This window comes from Pomacea canaliculata, linkage group LG10, assembly GCF_003073045.1.
Source record: "Pomacea canaliculata isolate SZHN2017 linkage group LG10, ASM307304v1, whole genome shotgun sequence".
Lineage (NCBI taxonomy): Eukaryota > Metazoa > Mollusca > Gastropoda > Architaenioglossa > Ampullariidae > Pomacea > Pomacea canaliculata.
Window position 1 is genome coordinate 6,108,206 of NC_037599.1, and position 19,673 is coordinate 6,127,878.

At 42.1% G+C, this 19,673-nt stretch overlaps 1 protein-coding gene across 7 annotated transcripts in view; it reads right to left on the minus strand.

Moving 5' to 3' along the window:
• Positions 1 to 19,673, minus strand: part of LOC112573234 (cAMP-dependent protein kinase catalytic subunit beta) — a 144,513-nt gene that overhangs the window by 74,130 nt on the left and 50,710 nt on the right. For 6 of the 7 annotated variants that reach the window (XM_025253418.1, XM_025253413.1, XM_025253419.1 and 3 more), the window contains one exon: positions 5,101 to 5,280. In XM_025253418.1, the coding sequence (XP_025109203.1) occupies positions 5,101 to 5,200 (100 nt within the window). In that variant the 5' untranslated portion in view covers positions 5,201 to 5,280. Of the gene's footprint in view, positions 1 to 5,100; positions 5,281 to 6,048; positions 6,186 to 19,673 lie in introns of those variants that run through there. The other variant, XM_025253417.1, reaches the window with a different exon arrangement.

Sequence of the window (19,673 nt, forward strand, 5' to 3'; positions counted from 1 at the left end):
CCCTGCTGCTGCCTCGTCGGACTTGAGATGCTTGCGTAGCTCGGCACAGTTTATACTTTATGACATGAAATGCTCCGAGATGGAGTCTGGAGATGTCGCTGTCTAGAGGATTCGGCCACGCTCTTTAACGCAAGTGAAGGGGGATATTTACATAAACACGAGGCTAACAAAACGCGTTTTGTACGGAAAGCAGGACGAAATGGAAGACAGAAAGAGGGAAGGAAAAGAGGTATTCTGAGAAAAGCAAGCGACAGAGCTCTGATTCAAGCAGCTTTATCACCAGCGGCCATCTGCCGTTATAACAAGGGCAGTCAGGAGAGAGACATAAGTGAATGGTGGGCTGAAAACTCTTATTCTAATGTCCGTATTTCTCCGGTTAAGGCCTTTATAATATAAAAGTCTTTACAGTGCAATTTCTGGAAACTTTTGTTGTTCACAATCTAATGCTGCATCAAACATGCAATTCTGCTAGCATTCCCTCAAGCCATGAGCTCAACCTGCTACAGAACATCTGCTAGGGATAACACGTTTTTACTGACTGCACCATAGATAAAAATGCAGCGTGCGTATTATGCGTATACCTCTATTTCAATGGTCGAGAAAGAGGCCAAAGGGGAAATGAGCTGCGTCCAACAAGTGTATGAAACCTTGTGCTTGACTGAAGAACAATAAAGGTTCTAGCCAGATACCGTGATCTCATTTTTTTTTTACACATGCGCAAACCGTCATTGGTAGAAAAGTCGAAGCGAGAAACATCAGTTCAAAAACATATGAGGCATCAAAATGTTGCTCATCTCTCAAAATGGCCTCAGACCACATCAAGATGACTGAGGCAGCTAACTCAAACAAGATCCAGAATCAAAATGCGCCCAAACCACATACAGCATTACAGTTTAACAGCAGTATCATGCACAAAATGGGAAAGTATTCAGGATCTGGTATTTGAAGGAGCATCTTTATGGAAGCAAGCAGAAAGTATAGCCAACAGCCCTTCAGTATAGAAAGCATACACTACTAGTCTGCAGACATCCAGGTGTAGAGCGTCACAGGAAAACTGCATCAGTCCAGCTAAAGCACCAGAGTTCAGAAATTAGAAGCGAAGTCATCCAAGCGAAAAATATCCCTATAATCTGGCAACACTAAATTATTGAAGTGATTCACATGACTGGTGAGATGCTGTAAATTATTACTGAAGCTGCTATTGATACTTGTTTGCACTCTGTGTGTGTGTGTGTACAGGTGAATACATACATGTGTATTTGAATCCTTATATGCAACCTTTTGAATATTAAGTGCATAAATATCTTTCTGGTCAAAAACTTTTTGATGATACATTGTTTAAGAAATAAATAGTCCTATTAAAAATGACTCTGTAATTTGCATGATCTTGAAAGGGCTACAGCAGTAAAATTAACCTATGAGGGTAGCAATCAACAAAACATTGTTGTAAACCTACAATTTAATGATTCTATCACAACCCTGATTATAATGTTGTGAGCTATCTAAATCTCTGATTGTCATGTTATTTGGCTACAGTAGGTAGTTGCTGTCATTCTAAAGAACGAATAGGGTCCAGCTGATAAGCATGGATTGCATACTTCTCAACAATATGATTCAATACTCTGTGGGGTTTTGTTACTAGCTGTTGATTTATAACAACTGTTGATGTTTCTCAATACAACCCTGGTCAGACTTCTAGTTATTTTATTATATTAGTATTAACATCTTTTCTATTTTCCCCAAAGAGAAAAAAATCTGTTTTCAATTTTATATGCATCTGTCTATTGTAGCAGGATATATTTATGCTTTAAAAAAACCATGAATATTAGTTACAAAGATTTGGGGTCATAAAGCCAGGCAATAAACTAGAGAAACAGGAAACTTTATTGGGTTGAGAGTCTTAAGGTATTAAGATATTTCAATTGAGCATTCCAGTTTTTCCAGTCAAACAGACCTTAAGAAAAACATATAAAATTAATGTCCCCAGATGAAAAATTGTAGTTACTAATTCTGTGATCGGTGGTCGAAGGAGCTCTGGGATTGGCTGAATCAATTTGGTCGAATCAGTACATGGTCAAGTCGACCACCGACCGAAATTTTGTTGCCAAGACTACTTCTACAACTGAAAAATATCACAATAAAATATTTTCGAAGTGTGAATATGGAAGCAAATAATTTTCGTTTCATAAACCAATTCTGCCAGATAATACAAACATGGCGTAGAACAGTTAATTGTTGTAGTACACCTATACTTTCCATACTTGTACATAACATGATTATTAACTTAATTGTCGGTGAAAATTCAGGAGTTCCAGTACAGTTCTGAGGACAAGTCAAATGACACATTTTATATACATGTATAGGTTTTAGAGCAGTTTTTTCTTGCTGCGTCAATTTATTCAAAAGTAAACTAGAACAGGTTCATTATTCTGTCATGTTAATTTCAGAAGCATTATGTGCATCCTCGCAAAGGGGCAGACATCTCGTCTTGGCCAGCAATCTGGCTCTGTGTAGCCCAAATCAGTGCAGAAAAAAAAAAGGTCGCCGCCCTTCCCCCTGCTCCCAGAGCGTCCTTATTGGAGGCTACAAGAACATGGAAATAGCTGATTTCACAGTCTACGCCATTCTCGAGTAGTAGCTGAAGATTAGATTTCTTCTCACAGAGTGTGCTGATGAAGGTGAATGTGGAGGCACTCCATCAAGTTGGATGGACTCAGCGGTCAACAAGCCTTATACCGTCTGCAACTAAGATTTAATTTAATTTCAATTGGGAGATTTCCCTTGCAGCTTCTGGCTGTGTCTCTAGTCTAAGAAGAGATTTGATTTGATCCAGCTGGGAGACTGCGAAATGACATCTTTTGTTGAAGACGATTTCTAGACCTGCCCCATCCTGGCCGGTAGTAAAGACTTAATTCATGCTGTTTATGTAAAATAAAACGGGTGTGGCCTGTGAAAGACGAACACATTCTTATTATGAAACTTGAAATAGTGGAGGGTGTGTAATGGTTTTGACAACAACTAAAGCAGATCACTGAAATATATTAGAATAATTTCTGAGCATTTGTATTTAGGACATTAATACATCATTGGAATGTCACATACAGGCAAAAATCTGTCCACAGTCAAAATTATTCTTTGATCCTCTCTCAAAAAAGATGGAAAGCCTGGTTATTTTTCCATGCATCATTGCTTTGAGGACGACACGTATCTTTACAGAGAAAAAGAAAAAAAAGTGCATCAATCATAAAGCAATGGGAAGAATCTTTATAATAATTACCTAGAAACAAATTCTATAAATTTGGTAGCTAGTTACACCTTGTGCACTTCAAATTCTTTCAAAAGCCTACAAAATATGTCTACCTATTACGAACATGTGCCTTCCACCAAGAAACTACCAGCTTCGCACCATGGGAGACGACCGCTTTGTAAGGGCGGCAAGTGTTGTCTCCCTTGTATCGTCTCCCTCTACCCGAGACAGCCAAGCAGAGAGACCAGCGGATAAGAGAGCGGATAAAAGAAGCAGCAGGCAGGCAGACTGAACAGATATACAGTGACCGTGTCAAGGACAACAGGGACACGAGAAAGAGAACAGATGGCATAATATGGGATGTCATGGTGACATCAATATACAGAGAGGCGAAGCTCGTGTGTCTGCTAGCGTCAGCACGTCGCCTCTAAGCGGCAGCCAAGCCTCCGAAGTGTCGTTAGAGGAAATTCGATTTCTCAGCTTTACGCCAGTCCAATCGACCAAGGTCGCGCATGTGCGGTAATTGGAATCGCTGGCCAGTGTGTCGGCTGCACACCACTGGGCTTGCGGCCGACCCGAGGTGAAGGTGGGGAGATGGGGGGCGAGGGAATCGTGACAGCCACAACTCTCCTGTTATTCTGTATCCCACTCTGCACCCTTTTTCCTCTCCTCCCTGTTCCAAGCGGATAGCGTCTGTGGCCCTCACCCACTATTTCCTATTCGGGGATTTTTACCCTTATCTCCTATCCTTCCCAACCCCATTTTTTCCCCAACTCTCACACTCATACAAAATTCCTGTTACAGCTACTAACACACTTGTACTTGAAATTTCGGACCCGCGAGAGTGTTTCTGAACGCCAGTTAGTAGTAAAGTTGTTAATGAAATTTCAGTGTGGCAGATATCTCGTCACGTCATCACACTATCGCCAGACCATTTTGGTCAGAAAAAGCCATAGCGCATGCTCGCCGATAGAAGTCACGACCCAAGTGCCATCTTCTCGCCAAACACTTGAGCTTAGAGGTAAAGGTCGATATCCAAGGAATCAATCACGGTTATCGATCTTCCTTGACCGCCGAATTGCAAGACAAGACGAGGCTGCTGGTGGCCGGCGCCTCGGCCTCACCCCTTGAGGTCTGTGCACGCTGAACAATATTTGTTAGATTGGTGACGAGGCGCTCTTTAATTGACAGCACTTGAGCCATCTCTTGTGCGGCACTCTTAGCATAGACATAATGAAGTGAATCACAAAAATGGATATGTACAGACGAGGGGAAGGAGCGCAAAAGCTGAGAGGGAGGAAAGGAAAGTGGCAAATATCTTGCTAGTTTATACGCATGTGTATTTGGATAAAGTACGTGTAACACTAATAGTACCATCACATCTGTAACAGACCAACGTAACTGAAAGATTTTATTTTAAAAGGTGAAATACAGTTCTTATCCAAATCCATTGTGAAAGTCACTGATAAAAAGATCGTTTTTCCCCCCTTTGATCCTCCCCTCTCTCCTCTTTGTGCCAATGTCACTCTGTAAGTGTCCATCTGTAAGTAATGGATGACTTCTGAAGGTTTTGGTCCTTTTTCAGGACTATAATAATAATGTCGGGTCTGATGACGAGGATCCTAAGATCATGCTCTACGCACACAAAACAAATAACGGGCTCCAAGGCACGAGCTTGCACACTAGAGGTTACATATAGAACCGAGGCAAGGACAGGTGAGACAGCCATAGAGGGGGTGGGGCGGGGAGAAGAGAAAAAAAATGACAAATTACACACAAGGATTAGAAAATACAGTCTCTATATTACGAGGTAAGAGAGAGCGCAAAATCTCAAAAATCATAATTATACTCACAAAATTCGTATTGTTGTCTCGTGTAGCCTTCTCCGTCAGAACTCCTACTCGAATCTTGCCTACTTTTCTGTCCAAAAAGTTTCTGTATGATTTCCGCCATGTTGGCACCCTGTCCAGCTGTCCTTTTTTTTTTTTTCGTCAGTGGCCTGTCTCAGCCGTCTTCAGAACTCAGTCACAAACCTACAAACAGACAAGGAGCAGGAGCACCTTCATTAAACGCATAGTCATAAAAACACATCGCGCTCTCTTATTCCTGAACCAGGGTAATGCATAAAAATATTCTTCTGACATGTGCTTGTAACACAGAAATTTGCATTTATAAAAAAGCAATTACAAGAGAATCAGAGAAATCGAAATGGACTATGTAGAAGTACCTGTTCGTTATCATTTTTCACGTTATGCAATTTAAATTTAATTTATATTGATTTAATTTATATTGTCGCGTCAATTTCTTTAAACTTAGCCAACCTCAGAAAGCACTGATCTTTTTAAAATGTTGTTATATAAGAAGTCAATTATTGAAAAATTCCATCAAAATATTTAACTAATCAGTGGGTTTACAAAACAGATAAAAAACAGTTGAACATTTAAAATAAATGGAGCACTACTTTAGAGAATCAAGTATAGTTTTCATGTAACACATCCCCATCTCCCACAGTACGAAATCAACGCGTGGTGAAATCCCTTTCCCTTCCAAAATCAACAACAATTCATACAACACAGTTCATCTAAATGTCGTGATGACAATCAACTATACTGTACTAGTGCTCTAAACTTCCTTAGCATCTGCTTTATTATTATTATGCAGAAAATCATCTCGTACATATCAGCATCATGACAACAGAGGACAACCAACATGGCGTTACGAAATTAGTTTGAAAATGGAAGAAACTTGCACGAAAATCTTCTTTGCATTTTTCTAGCTCACTAGCTTTTATTTATAGCTACCGTTTTCTGTGCCCACGCCTCCTGCCTAGATTTTTCCTCAGGATGGGAATCTGTCGATGAATATTCTTTGCTTACAACACGAAAATCTCCTCCTCTGTACACGAATCACAAGTTTCTGACTAAATATTCAGACAGCGATGCATCAAAACTTCTTTCTGAAGCTAATGGAACCGGGGAGGGTGAAGGTCAAGAAAAAGGCAGATCTTCCACAGACACGTCACTGATGACGTTAAACAAAGGTCTACGTAAAATAGTGGCGCGAATTGTATGACAATTATTTTTTTACGTCAACGAAATCGCGCGAGACGCTGTGGTCACTAGGCAGAAATTAATATTTATGAGCCGGGCTATGGCGCCAGCGGCATGATGTTTCATAAAGCAACCTCCGTTACAAGCCACACGTAGAGTGAGTAAATATAACAGCAAATAAGGTTTCACCTTGTCTGCCTACTCTTCTGTTCCTTTACAATAAACGTTTGTGTCTGCATCGTCTAATAATAATGCAAAATTTGTAAAGCTCACACACTCCTAAGGGGCATGCTCTTAGCGCTTAGGAATAAGAACGAAACATGGACAGCAGACGAGGGACAGGAACACAAACAAATAACATGAACTATGAAAGAATAAACAATCTACTAAACGAAGAATTAAATCAAATACAGAAAACACTAAGAGGCACAAATAACAAGAACAAAAGCTGAGTGTAACATGATATTGCAAAAGGAAAGGTGTGACAAAGGACTATAGATCTCTGGACTATAGCATTATGGGAAAGGTTGTTAGGAGTCATGTTTACGCAAGAGGTGAGTTTTCAGTTCACGGGTAAAGGATTCAATAGTGGATAGGTGGCTGATATGGAAAGGGAGAGAGTTCCATTGTTTCGCTGCACAATAACCAAAAACATGTGGTGTTGGTGATTGGTGACAGGAAGAGTAAGGAGACGATTTTCACACGAGGAGCGGAGTTGTCTAGCTGGGATGCAAGGGAAGAGCAGTTCAGAGAAATAATCAGGGCAGGAGCCAGCAAAGAAATTAAAACACAGCACGGACAGTTTGTACTGGATGCCAGAACGGATGGGAAGCCAGTGTAGAAAACTAAGGCAATGGGTGGCGTGGTACCGTTTCCTCGCTATAAGCACCAGATGATGTTACAATAATATAATGTTATAACTGGATAAATTGTATTGACAAAGTATATTCAACTTGTATTTGGTAGCTTTTGAATATTCCTTACAGTATACAGTACGTTTTTCTCCGATTCGAGGCAATACAACTGCGAAATTTAATTCCACAAAACTGCATCCACCTTCTGGTAAATGTCCCTCTTGTCCCTCCCGAAGTAATGCACGAGCATAGTTTTCAGCAAGCAGACGGCACGTTTTCTTAAATCCACACAATGATGTTGGAAGGATATCAGCCTAGGGAGCAGGTTCGATTTCTGTGAGCGCAAGTATACCTCTGATCGAAGTTTCCGACTATCAAAGTCCGTGGGTGGGAGGGGAGCCGAAGAAACTAGCTGTCCTGTGCTATATATATATATAGAAGTTGGTAATGCGCTGAATGTCTAGGGATCTTCCCGGGGCAAGAATGCCTCATCGGTAAAGTGGGAGTCGTCTGTCACTTATCAATACGAAGCAAGAAAGTGCCAATAGACTGGGTTCCGATGATTTAAAGTTCTCTTTGTGGTCAGCTAAGAACATAAAAGCACGTGTTTTGTGTGTGTGCGTGCGTGTGCTTGTGGTTTTTTTTTTTCCTTCTTCTTTTTGACAGAGGTAGTGAAAGGAGATATTCATTGGAAGGGATGAGTGAGGGAGGAAAGATGAAGGAAGAAAATGCTAGCCTTATTGATTTTACAAAAAAAGAAAGATGCGAATGAAAAAGAGAGGCCGCACCAACAAAAGATGAGTGCGAACTACGGGGCTTTATGCTGAGACCTGTTACCACAATTTTCTCTCTTTTTTTTTTTTAGGGCACTAAGATCCTTGGCAATACAGACTCTCGGAAATTCATCTTCGCCGACAAGGCCAGCGAAAAAAAAAAACAACAAGACCCTTTATTCCAACCGAAACTGTGTGTACTAGGATTCCTGGCAGAAACAAATCATTTTACACTAGTGTCCTAATTCTTGAAATGTGAATTAACAGCTGCTGATCGTAGTTCTTCAAGAGCCAGGAGCATTTCACATCCCTCTCGTAGTTCTCTAAGAGCCCAAAGCACTCCACAACTACATTATGCCGTGGTTGCCGGTAGAGGTCACGGCAGTCCATCATTAGTATTTATAGGCAGACTGCCCGTGGCTCGATTCTCGGCTTAGTGAACGTGCCTTTACTCTTTACACGATGTAGAGACGATCAAAAGTATCTTGGCTCTTCACAGTCGTTAAGATACTTAACACCTGCTTCTAGGTTTTCTAGAACTCTGCAGTACTTAGATTACACCACAGTTTATCGAATTAAAGACCATACAGATACTGTATGAAGGGGCATAACATAAGTTAATCGTTAGCGGTGATAAATATCGCGGTGTTTACTATTACAGCTTCGCAAAATGATAAATACTCTGAAATACCTACATCAAGAAGCACTACCATCTAGACATTATAATGATAAATATTTAATATGTTTTCCTATTCTCATTTGCAGGTTCTATATTACTTTAAAAAATTGCTTTCCAACAAATCGGTTCATAAAATGTTACGTTGAATGATAAAAGTGTTTATTAGCCATAGTTTCCATGCAACATCTCCTAGAAGCTGCCTTATTCTGGGAATATGATATCCTTCTGAGTTAAAAAATTTTACTCTTTTGCTTTGAGAAGAAAGCAATACATTTGATTTAAAGGCGTAATGTGTATGCATGCATACATTTAAAAAAGTTCATGCACGCAAATATATGCACGCACGACACAATTTCTATCGCACCACAGAAAGCAGCATTATCATATGCACCAAGTTCTCTTTTTTTTTTTAATAATATCCCTTTCCCCGGCCCGCTTTCGTGTCTCCGAACACAGCGATCTCAACAAGCTGGGCGTAATTGAGCACCTCACAGACCCGGTCTTGGAGAGCCCTTCCACCACGAACTGCCATGTGAAGGTCTAGCTGGAGGGCAACCTCAGGGCAGCCTTTTAACATCATTGATAGGCAGCTCCACTCCATCGTTGTGAACTTTTACAAAATGGATGTCCTCAACCCTTTCCTCCCCACCCCGGTTTTGTCTTCTTTTGTGTCCGCTTCACACACACACAGGCGAACTCACTAGAAAGTTTTATTTCTACCCCTGCAAGCGTTTATTCTAGGATATTAAAAAAAGGTGAAAAACCTAAGCTTAAAGATTTTTACAAAAGCGATTATTCATGAGAACATTCATTTAAGCGCGTGCACTGTGGTCGCTGCAACATCTGCACGCCCCCACGTGCACATTCTCAGCCGACATCAGAAAGTAACGTGTAACAAACAGCTTCAAGCTTGTTTACTAACAGTAACAATGCAATGCAAACATTCGTCTGAATTCGTATCAAGCCAAATGTGAGGAAAGAATATAAGAAAGCAAGACGGTACCGACATATATAATGCGTAAAATATTGTTAAAATTTTATAAAGGAGATATTTTAGAACTTCTCGAATACTTATGTAAAACACAAGACTATTTAAAAGGGAAAAAAACTGGAAGACTAAAATACAGTAATGCCAACACAAACTTTGTGTCTAAAAGAAATCGGTCACGGTGACATCGACTGTATGTCCATTCAATTCCGTCGTACCTGTGTACACACACACTACACGACGAAAACATAAGATGGTGTATTTTTAAAAAATTATTAATACCACTTTTCGCGGAAGTGTAAACAGACAATATCTGTCTCAAATTTCTGATAACAAATTTCAACGAAATGAAATGTTCAAATTGAGGGAATACTTGCCTGTCATATTTAATGTGCAGGATCGTTCAAATATTGAAAATTGTGTCCATTTCTCGCGACTTCCTAGTTCAAATTGTTCTCTATGTGAATTCTTCAAGATTCATCAAGAACTTCTGATTACATCCGCAGCTGCAGCAGCCAGTATTTACACTGAAGCATCTCTTTCCGAAGCCCGCCAAATGTATCGTCTGCCACTTCTCTCATTCCAAGGTGCGCGGCTTGGTCTATTTTTAGCTTAGAGCTCCCTTCGCTGTCAACTACACGTCGACGCTCAGCCAATCAAAAGCTGTGTAACAACCATGCTTTCCCAAACTTTGTGACATGTCTGATCGTGTTTTCAAACTTGCTGACACTGAATGTGTGATGTTTTTAACCGAAATTGTGAATCTGTAAGGTATTGTCGTAATGAAACAGTAAGGTCTGCACTTTTACAAAATGGTAAGAGGATGATTTAATTTGCAAAAACGATTTCAATTCCGTTATGGGTAAATCTGTAGACTAAGACCGGAAGGTGTACTCTTTTGTACTCTTTATTACAAGAGCGATGACATGACATCCCGATATTCACAAGATTACAAATATGCATATTCTTGCAGTTTCACAGAACAGATTTTTGAATTCACAATAGATAATGCAAAATGTTAAATATGCAACGATCTTATTTTATGAAAACAAAGGCTCACAGCAATGCAAGCTTAACGTATTTTGCCATAGCTTGCTCTGCACAGGGGAATGAACTTTCGTGTGTGGGTTTGGCCTTCTTTTCAATAATAGACTGTTTGTCATTGATACACTTTAGTGACAGCGACTCCTCCAAACATTTTGCTCATAGTTATCTGACATTATACGCTCACATCACAGCTCTCTGTCCCTTTCGTTTTCACATCACCCCAGGCACACGTTCACAATCACAGTCGTTTGCAAAACCAAGAACGCGAAGGTTGGTATTTCACAGAAAAACAGATCCAGTATGGTAGTATGCACTAGAAATAACTTTATATATCACACCTACTTATATTTAAATCGACAATTCAGAAACAAGCTCATATGTGATGCATTCACTGGTCCAAAATTTTGTACGTACCTATGGTCCAGTCCGAGCCAAAAGCATTTCCTCAGCCAGAGATACAACCCTGCATTTCAACTTGGAACTTGCGGGAGGGTGTTTGTGACTGCTGTCAGCAATTAGCGTGGTAGTTAGGAAATCCAGACCACGATGGCGAGAGTGCCTGGGAACATGGGGGATCTCCGACTCTATCTCATCATTACTAGCTAACGCACTTCCATCTAGGTAATGGATTGGATTCGCTTGACTGGCAGTCCATTTCTGGCCTTTAAATGGGCCCCGTCACCGGCAGTTTCGAAGCAGGAATTCTGACACAAGGTACGACTGAGCAACACTGTGGTAGACTATCGTGGTTCGCATCCCTCTGTACTGCTTGCTGTTTGCTGAGACCAACTGGCGGAGTTGCAGGCTGTCAGGCCTCGACGAATAGTTAAACATTTTAATATCCAGAACCACAACAAAATTCTTAAAGTCAAGAACAGACTTGCAAACAATTTATTATTATTTTATTTATTTATTTTTTACAAAAAGTATTTGATCTTCACCTCCCACGACTTATCGCCAATAGACTAGTAATACATAAAGCTCATGAGCTTTTGTGCTCCGTCAACACGCATTGTCTAGTCTTCTTTTTTTATGTTTACAGTTAAACCGAATGGATCTGTGCTTTGGCCTCGTAAGCTGACGCGGAAAAAGTCGTTTACAAGCAGTCAAGATATATATATCGGCGGTTTGTAGGGGAAGCAGACCAGTAAAATCGCATCCCCTGAAGTCACGCTATGTCACAATCAAGTGACAGAAAATGTAGTAGCTTCCTAGCCTTTCCTTCTTCAGCTCCAAATAAATAACAGAATTAAGACATGGAGAGGTGCCTGTCAAAAGCTTCGAACAAGCCAAACTTACCAATCTCACTCTCTCCTCCCATATACAACTATGCCCTCCAGCATACACACACACGTGTGCTTAGATGAAGATATATCTATAGGTACAAGAGTTAATGTATGTGTTTGTTGTGTGGTGTGGGGGTTATGGGTGGCCGTGTGTGTGTGCATGTGAGAAGAGTAATGTGTTTTGTGTAGATTAATTGTAAACTGGGGATGAAGAACGCATTTTAAATGGACGTCAGCAACAGAGAGAACACCGAAATCGTTTTCCATTTAAAAAAAAAAAAAAACACTGCATTCTCGTGTATCTAATGCATCAACCTCGATATCCATAAACGCTCTGTCACAAATGGTCTCGTGATTTCTCAAGAACCCTTTAAATAACCAAACACACGCATACAGAGAAAGTGAAAGAGGAAGGATAACAGAAGGGTTTGAGAGAAAGAAGAAGGGGAAGGATTTAAAATTTAGTGCAATTTCTTATTGCAGTCACGTCAGAAAACATCTCCTCCTTCTACCCCGCCACTGTGCCCTAGATGTAATGCAACATTAACCTCCACCATAAAGCACACATTGTGTAATCTTACCATCTCTGCCCTCTCGGCAAGATTTGTGTCACGTGCAGTGAGTGGTAAGGCGGGCTCAGGAAGGGGAACGTCTAAACCCCGTGAACTTACAGGCGGGTCTGATTGACTGGTGGATGGATGGAGAATATGGAGATGAATAGTGTTACTGGCACACGTATGCCCATCTCAGCTCTACTTCCCTCAGAGAAAAAAAAAACCAACATATTCTAAAACAAACCAAGCTGGTATCAACATCATTATTGAAGTAAATGAAGCGGAGCGACTTTCTGTCGCATGTCCTCATCTAGTCTATCGATCTGTTTGATAAATGGAATAAATTCGATCGAAAAGTAAATGTAAAGTGCAACGATGCAAGATAATAAAGAAAACCCGAACTTCACCCAATGAGGTGTTCGCTAACACTTCCGTCCAACAGGTGTCGTTGTAAAGAGTCCTTTAAACACTCCGGTACACCATTGTTTGCCATCTAGTAATGTGATCCCAGCAAAAGGGGAGAATGCCCGGCCATAATCTCACTTCAGGAAAATCTATGAGGTCCGGAAAAGGGAAGAGCTGACTTGAAAGATCGATGCTTCTGCTCTCCTTTTGTCCGCAAGCGTTGGGAGTTGTTTCCCCAAGCGATAAACGCGGCCTAGCGAGCTAGCTGCCTGATGGTGGGCAAGTGGTTTCCAATGTAGGACCTTACATCTGCACGAAAAACGATCTCTGTCATCATCATCGAGGCTACGCATGCGCATGGGTGTATCCAACCTTCGCCACCGACAGCACTAGCAGGCTAACAACACTAACAAAGACTTTGCCAAAATCTACAAGCTTCAAAATATAGGGCGTGACAGGAGCTGACAAGACAAATAATTGGAGGCACGCGCGCACAAACACACACACACGCCTTCTCTCTCCTCAGCATCAACTTAATTGGTTACTTTCGATTATTGCTAAGGAAAAAATTTATATCAGCGCTTTCTTTATTAAAGAAGGGGGCACTTTTGAGAAAAATTCCCTGGACGCCGAAGAGGACTCCAGGAATTGAAGTTTCTGGAAACAAGACTCTTCTCCGTGATCGGAAATGCATTCCAAGGAGAAAGCAGACTACATCAGTTGTGTGGTCCACTGTCGCATGTCGTTTCGATAATCGCAGCCGGCACGTGTCGAAAAATGCATGTCCCCGGGGTAACCTGGATCCAAACAGACAGACGCCGGAGTTTCTTGCTGCATCAGGACACAAACTAACAAGACGCATTATCTAAACGAGATGATGATTAGCAAGATGAAGCAAGGGTCGAACAAAGAAGACAAAACACGACTCCAGCAGACTTCGTTGCAGCTGTCTATGGCGTGGTCACAGTCGTTGTTATGACTCATGTTGTATGACTCATGCAAGCTGTGGTCCTTGTTCTCATTGCGTTCAAGCTAAGCCCCGGAGAATTTAAGGTAGATGATTTATTGTAACGATTAAAGTCTGCTTATATGAAGATAAATGAAATGACACGGTGAGTCAAGTTCTGTCTTTCCTACTGGCGTCCCAAAGCACCTGGTGAAAATGTGTACTGACTGACACCAAGCCTTCATGCTTATTTGGGAAAGGATGGCCATGTTCAGCACTTTACCGGGAGAGGGATTGAACTCTTATTTCAATGCATGACAATCACATACTTCTCTTTGTAAGCTTTTTATATATACTGTGGCTTTATTTAAGGCTTTCCACACTCTACATTTTCTCTATTCCTCCAGGTTTCGCATCCGCTTTGTTCTCTAAAACATTCCTAATTTCAATGACATGAAAATTCCATCTAAGAAAGTAAGTGTGAAGAACTTGAAAAAAACGAAGAAAACGGTAAAGGACAAAAGGTGGAGATATTATGGGGTCATAAAGGTCAAGAACGCATCGTGACGTGCATGCACGCACCTCACCCCACCCACACCACACAACAAGCACGCGCGCGTCTCACCACAACATGCTGGAAGAACCGCAAGATAACGATGCAGGCCAAGTGAATGGTGAGATCGACTGCAGCACCTACACTGATGGGGCAGGTGGTGGTGGGGGAGGGCGAATTACCTCTGGGAGGTGAAAGGTTAGCTCCCCGGCTAAAGAAGAGGGCACCGTGAGCACCGGGAAGAGGATCGCACCACAGGGAACCTCGACAGTGGGCTGCTTTCTTCCTGCAGATCCGTCCCCAGGGAGCCACACCATTCTGTAGAGTGCCTTGCCCACTTTGTCTTGCAGGACGACAGCCTGCGATGGTGGCGGCGGCCAAGACGGTCGATGGCATCTGGAAGTGACTGCGATGCCGACTAAGGAACGGCGACAAAAAAAAAGAAAGAAAAACCCAACTTGTTCTCTTACAATAGTACACGGTGCTGAGAGAGTTTGCTTGTTGTTTACACACAAGATAAAAACTGTTTCATGTGACCACGCACGAGCGCACACACGAACTCGAGTGCTCATGTCCATTTAATAATACTATACAATGACAATTCTTTATTGACAATGGTGACAGAATAAACAATGTTTGTTTACATCTAGTCCCTGCCCTGTGCAACGAAAGAATATATTGTTACTATACCATTATCATAATAAGGTACGACAGAGAAACAGAGAGGGGACGGAATCACACTGAGTAGGGAGAGAGAGAAAAGGGGGCAGCGTTATCTTCAACGAGAGAGAAAGAAAAAGGAGAAGAGGGAAAGAGAGATAACATTATATTACTTAGACATGTTTAGTGTCTTTTTTTCCTTCCTGCATTCCTCGTCACGTGTACATCGTGGCTACCTACTAACATGCTGACTCTACTTCTCCACCTGTCCTCCTAGCTGCAAGGTGAAGGTGGCCACAATCAGGATGATCAGCACCCGACAGCATGAAGGGAAATTTTCCGCTAGTAACTCAGTAACAGATGCATGCCACTGATACTAAGACATGGACTGACAACAGTCGTTGTTATGAAACGTGTTACGCAGTCGGAGTCCTGATGTTATCTTCACCTCTTTCCCCACTTCATCCACCCCAGGTACACGAGGGCAAAGTCGTGTAAAGAATCAAGATGGGGATGGTGGAATGAAGACTACAGGTATGATGATTGAATGAAAGGGACTAGAGGGGTGGTAGAAATAGGCAGGTAAACAGAATCGTAAAAGAGTGTTTGCCTCCCACTGAGTGTCCATAACCGGAAGAGAAGGACACATCCACACACCCATTCCTTGACCAACCTTCCCGAAGTAGCGGGTGCGACTGTGTATTTTTGGCAGGGGCATCTTCTTGGTACCAGACATCCTCATGATTTATGCATTCTGCGTACCATATCCTCGCCACACTGATGCCAGAGACAACCATGAACCAACCAATTGGAAGCTAGTCACGTCCTGTCGAGCAGAGGGGGAAGGGAGAGAAAGAATGGAGGGTGAACAGGGGGAAAAAACACGATACGCGGAAAAGTCTTTCACACACACACAAAGCGCACGCGCAGACACGGACACACGGACACACGGACACACGGACGGGGAGTGAAGATGGAGATACCAGGGCGTCGCCCCACCCGGTAATGTCGCGAATTAATCTGAGGACCTTCCGGCACGTCGCTATTGACGATGGACTCAAGCAGCGCGACACTTCACGAAGCTCGACGGTGATGCAGCTGCTGGCCATGGGTGGTGTGGTTTGTTTGCACCAGCAGCAAGGCGCGGAAAGGAAGGTCGCATCCACAACCGTCATCATTGCCAACATCCGCGGCGACAACCTCCCCAACTTCCACCCTCCACCCCGCCATGCACCCCTGTGGTGATCCACGAGCTACAACAGACCGGAGGTAGCTTTTAAGTGGGAGCTCTAGAGGCAAACATTCGCAGACCGTTGGGATTCGGCAGAGAACTTCAATGTCCCCGGTTTTGATGATGGCCCACGGCTATGGTGCTGTGGGTGAAAGGATAGGGGAAAGGTACTGCTGGGGTAGGGGTATGCTGCTTGGGGAGTTAGGGTTGGACTTCTTGTCCCAGAGGTCTGACTGCGGCTGAAATAAGTTTTCTAACCTGACAATGACAGACCAAAATGCAATCAAGGTTATGTTTTGGGATCATGGAGGGTGCTTATCACACACAACATGCACAGGTCACAATGTCCAGTCCTAGACAAGTTACAGAGGTATGAATCTTATCATCCATCCACGGGACACTAGGTCGGGGTTATAAAGTGAGGGGTCGGGAAGAGTCCTCACTGAAGGTAGCCGATCTTTGAAGAATGTTCTAACCTTCGTCAATGCTGTTTGTTTCCTCGTTTTAAGAGCACCTTAACAACTGTCATTATATTTCATATATAAAATAATTTCATTCTTAATTCAACTCCGGTAAAATAATCTCAATATAATCAGAAATGGGAGGCTCAGTTACCGAGGTGCTGTAACAGCTCCACTGTCGAAGCGATGACAATGACGCCAGCCAGATGGATGTCCCCCTCAACGAACCGTGCTATAAAAACAGAGATGCCAGTCAGCTTGATAAATGAGATCCTCCTCCCGCTCACTAAAAAAGAATTTTGACAACGGTTTCACAGAAACAACTGAATCTGTGCAAAAACAACTTGACAGAAATATCCGAGAGCCGATATTCCCTTCGGTAGAAACAAAAGAAAAACTGTTTCCTGCGTTGGTCACCAAGAACTGAGTACAGTATATCTTGCAGCAAGGCATCCCTGAAAACGTGGCCTGGCCAGGCGGAACTAACCCCAGACACGAGGCCGGCCATGGGCCAAGTCCAGAATCGATGGGTCAGCTGTGTTATTCCTGTCTTGTGGGCCACCGACCGCAGACTCCTTGGGGCCATGGCCTAAGAGAATGTGTGCGGATATAGGCTTGCTTTCATTTCCGATTAAGTATCCAAAACCTAGAATGCGATCAGGGGCCTAGTGAATGTACTTTCAATCACTCCTCGCTTCCAACTTCCCCCCCCCTCAATTTATTTCTCCTTCCTCATCTACTCTGTATGTGTGTGTGTGTATGTATCGACTGTCTACTGCATAAGTGTCTTATGTTTCGCAAATGGCAGACCGGTGGCTACAAAGCATTGCATAAAGGCATACAGACCAGATTGCAAAAATGGAGCACAGGCGGTATTTTTTATTATTACGAATCTTTTTGAAAGTGAAGAATAAAGTACCCAAACAATTCAGATCATTCTGCATGATGGTTGTAATTGGATTTTTTTCTCTCTTCAAAATCAAATATTTACGAACGGAATGTTTTATCAACTCACGCAACAGCGTTCAGGTTTTACTGATAAACTTCTACCCATACACTTAACAATTCAGGAATTCTCCTGGCTTCATCTGCTGAGCTATGAGTGTTGCCCAGAATCAGAGGACTGCTTCTCAAATGTCTGGAACATTCCACTGACTGTCCACTTTTTTCTGTCTGAACCGCACCAATGCTCTTTCCTATCTTTGGCTCTCCAATCAGAAGCCATTTCCTTTTTCATCTTTCAGAATACTATCAATATCTTCCATCTTATTTTTTCTGTCGGAAACTCGTTTTATATCCACCTCTTCACTTCCGGAAAATATAAAAAGCTTTCTTCATTTATCTTCCTATTTCCCCGTTTCTGGCTCCTTGGAGAAGCTGCGCGGAGTGAGGATAGAGGAATAGCAGTGGAGAGGATCGGTTCCTACAATGGAGCATTGTGAAGCATGTTCCACATCAATGAGAATGCGAATATTTCGCGATCTTTCCCTCTTCCCCCAGTGTTCACAACAAAATAAAGATTTATGACCCAACGGCATTATTTTCCCATCTAGTGAACGCCAGTGTTCACTGGGGCCTTCAATAATTTTAATTTCCTGCTTTACTTGCGGTTGGGCCAAGAAAACAAGGGAACATGCAACTCGTGACATTTACAGAGCAACATGAGACACTTACAGTCAGCGCACACTGCCCACAGCTCCTGAATTTTCTTTGTTTTTATTTTTTATTTTCTTTGAGTTTTATGTTTTCTTGTCAGGTCGACCTGTAATGTTTTTCTCCATGGCCTTTTCTAAAGACAGGTGCTCGGAGGTTCGAACCTTTCGTCAACTGTTTCATCTCAGGTATTCCTTTTCTTCTGTCTACCACTTCAAGAGTGTCATTCACTTCACAAGTTTATTACTCCCTTGGTGACGACTAACCCTCGTCTACCTGTGAGGAACAAGGTTGTCATGTGTCATGTGACAGTCTCTTATCGTGATGTAGTGCCAGGTAACAACGTTGTCCACTTACACTCTCTCCTCCACATGATTAACTGATCCTCGGCTACAGCAGCCTCGACCGTAATAAGCAGGCTTTAGTTTTCAGTGCATTAATGTTAAGTAAGCTTTCATTTCCAGTTCATTACATTAATGTATAGCGAGCATTAGTTTGCAGTTCATTTCACTGATGTCCTATCATGTGCACGCAGCTTCCGGTGTGAGTGTGTTGCACTATTAAAAGCCCGTGCACCCAATAGAACATGCATCGAAAGAATTATCGTGTATGTCAAAAGGAACAAAGCTAGCCATGAAATACACTAGCGATGTACTATTGTGGTCTACGATGTGGGGAACCTTTATTTACCAAGGGCCATGGATATTTATGATTATGACATGATTCACGGGCCATACAAAATTATTATTAAAATTTAGTCTGCTGTATAGTTTCATTACAGTATGTCAACACTGTCGCAGCATGTACATCCCCGGCATACCTGGCTCACAATATGGTCTGCAGGAAAATAGAGATTGTTTACTCTAAATAGTTTCTTTGACAAAACGATAGGTGCATCAAAGAAATCCACAACTAATTTAGAAAGCATTCAATAGTCCTGAACCCATGGCGCCATCTGAAGTTCATCGTCTTGCATTTCACAGATGTAACAGGTAGAAAGGCGGCCCTGTCCTCCTCAAAGGAGCAACAAGTAATAAACTAAATGGAGGAAGAAAGAAATACTCTGAGAAATTATGTCACGACGGCTTATGAATAAGACGATTTACAAATGTTTCTTTTTCACAGTTGTATTTCAGCAGACAGTAACACACATTCCAGTATCACTCACTGGGAGCCAAGGAATGAACACGGCTAATGGCGAGGATGAATGCAATGGATTTGCAACAATTTTCTGACAACTCAGTGATCAGGAGTTACTGAAGGGATAAACTGTCAGATTCTATCAG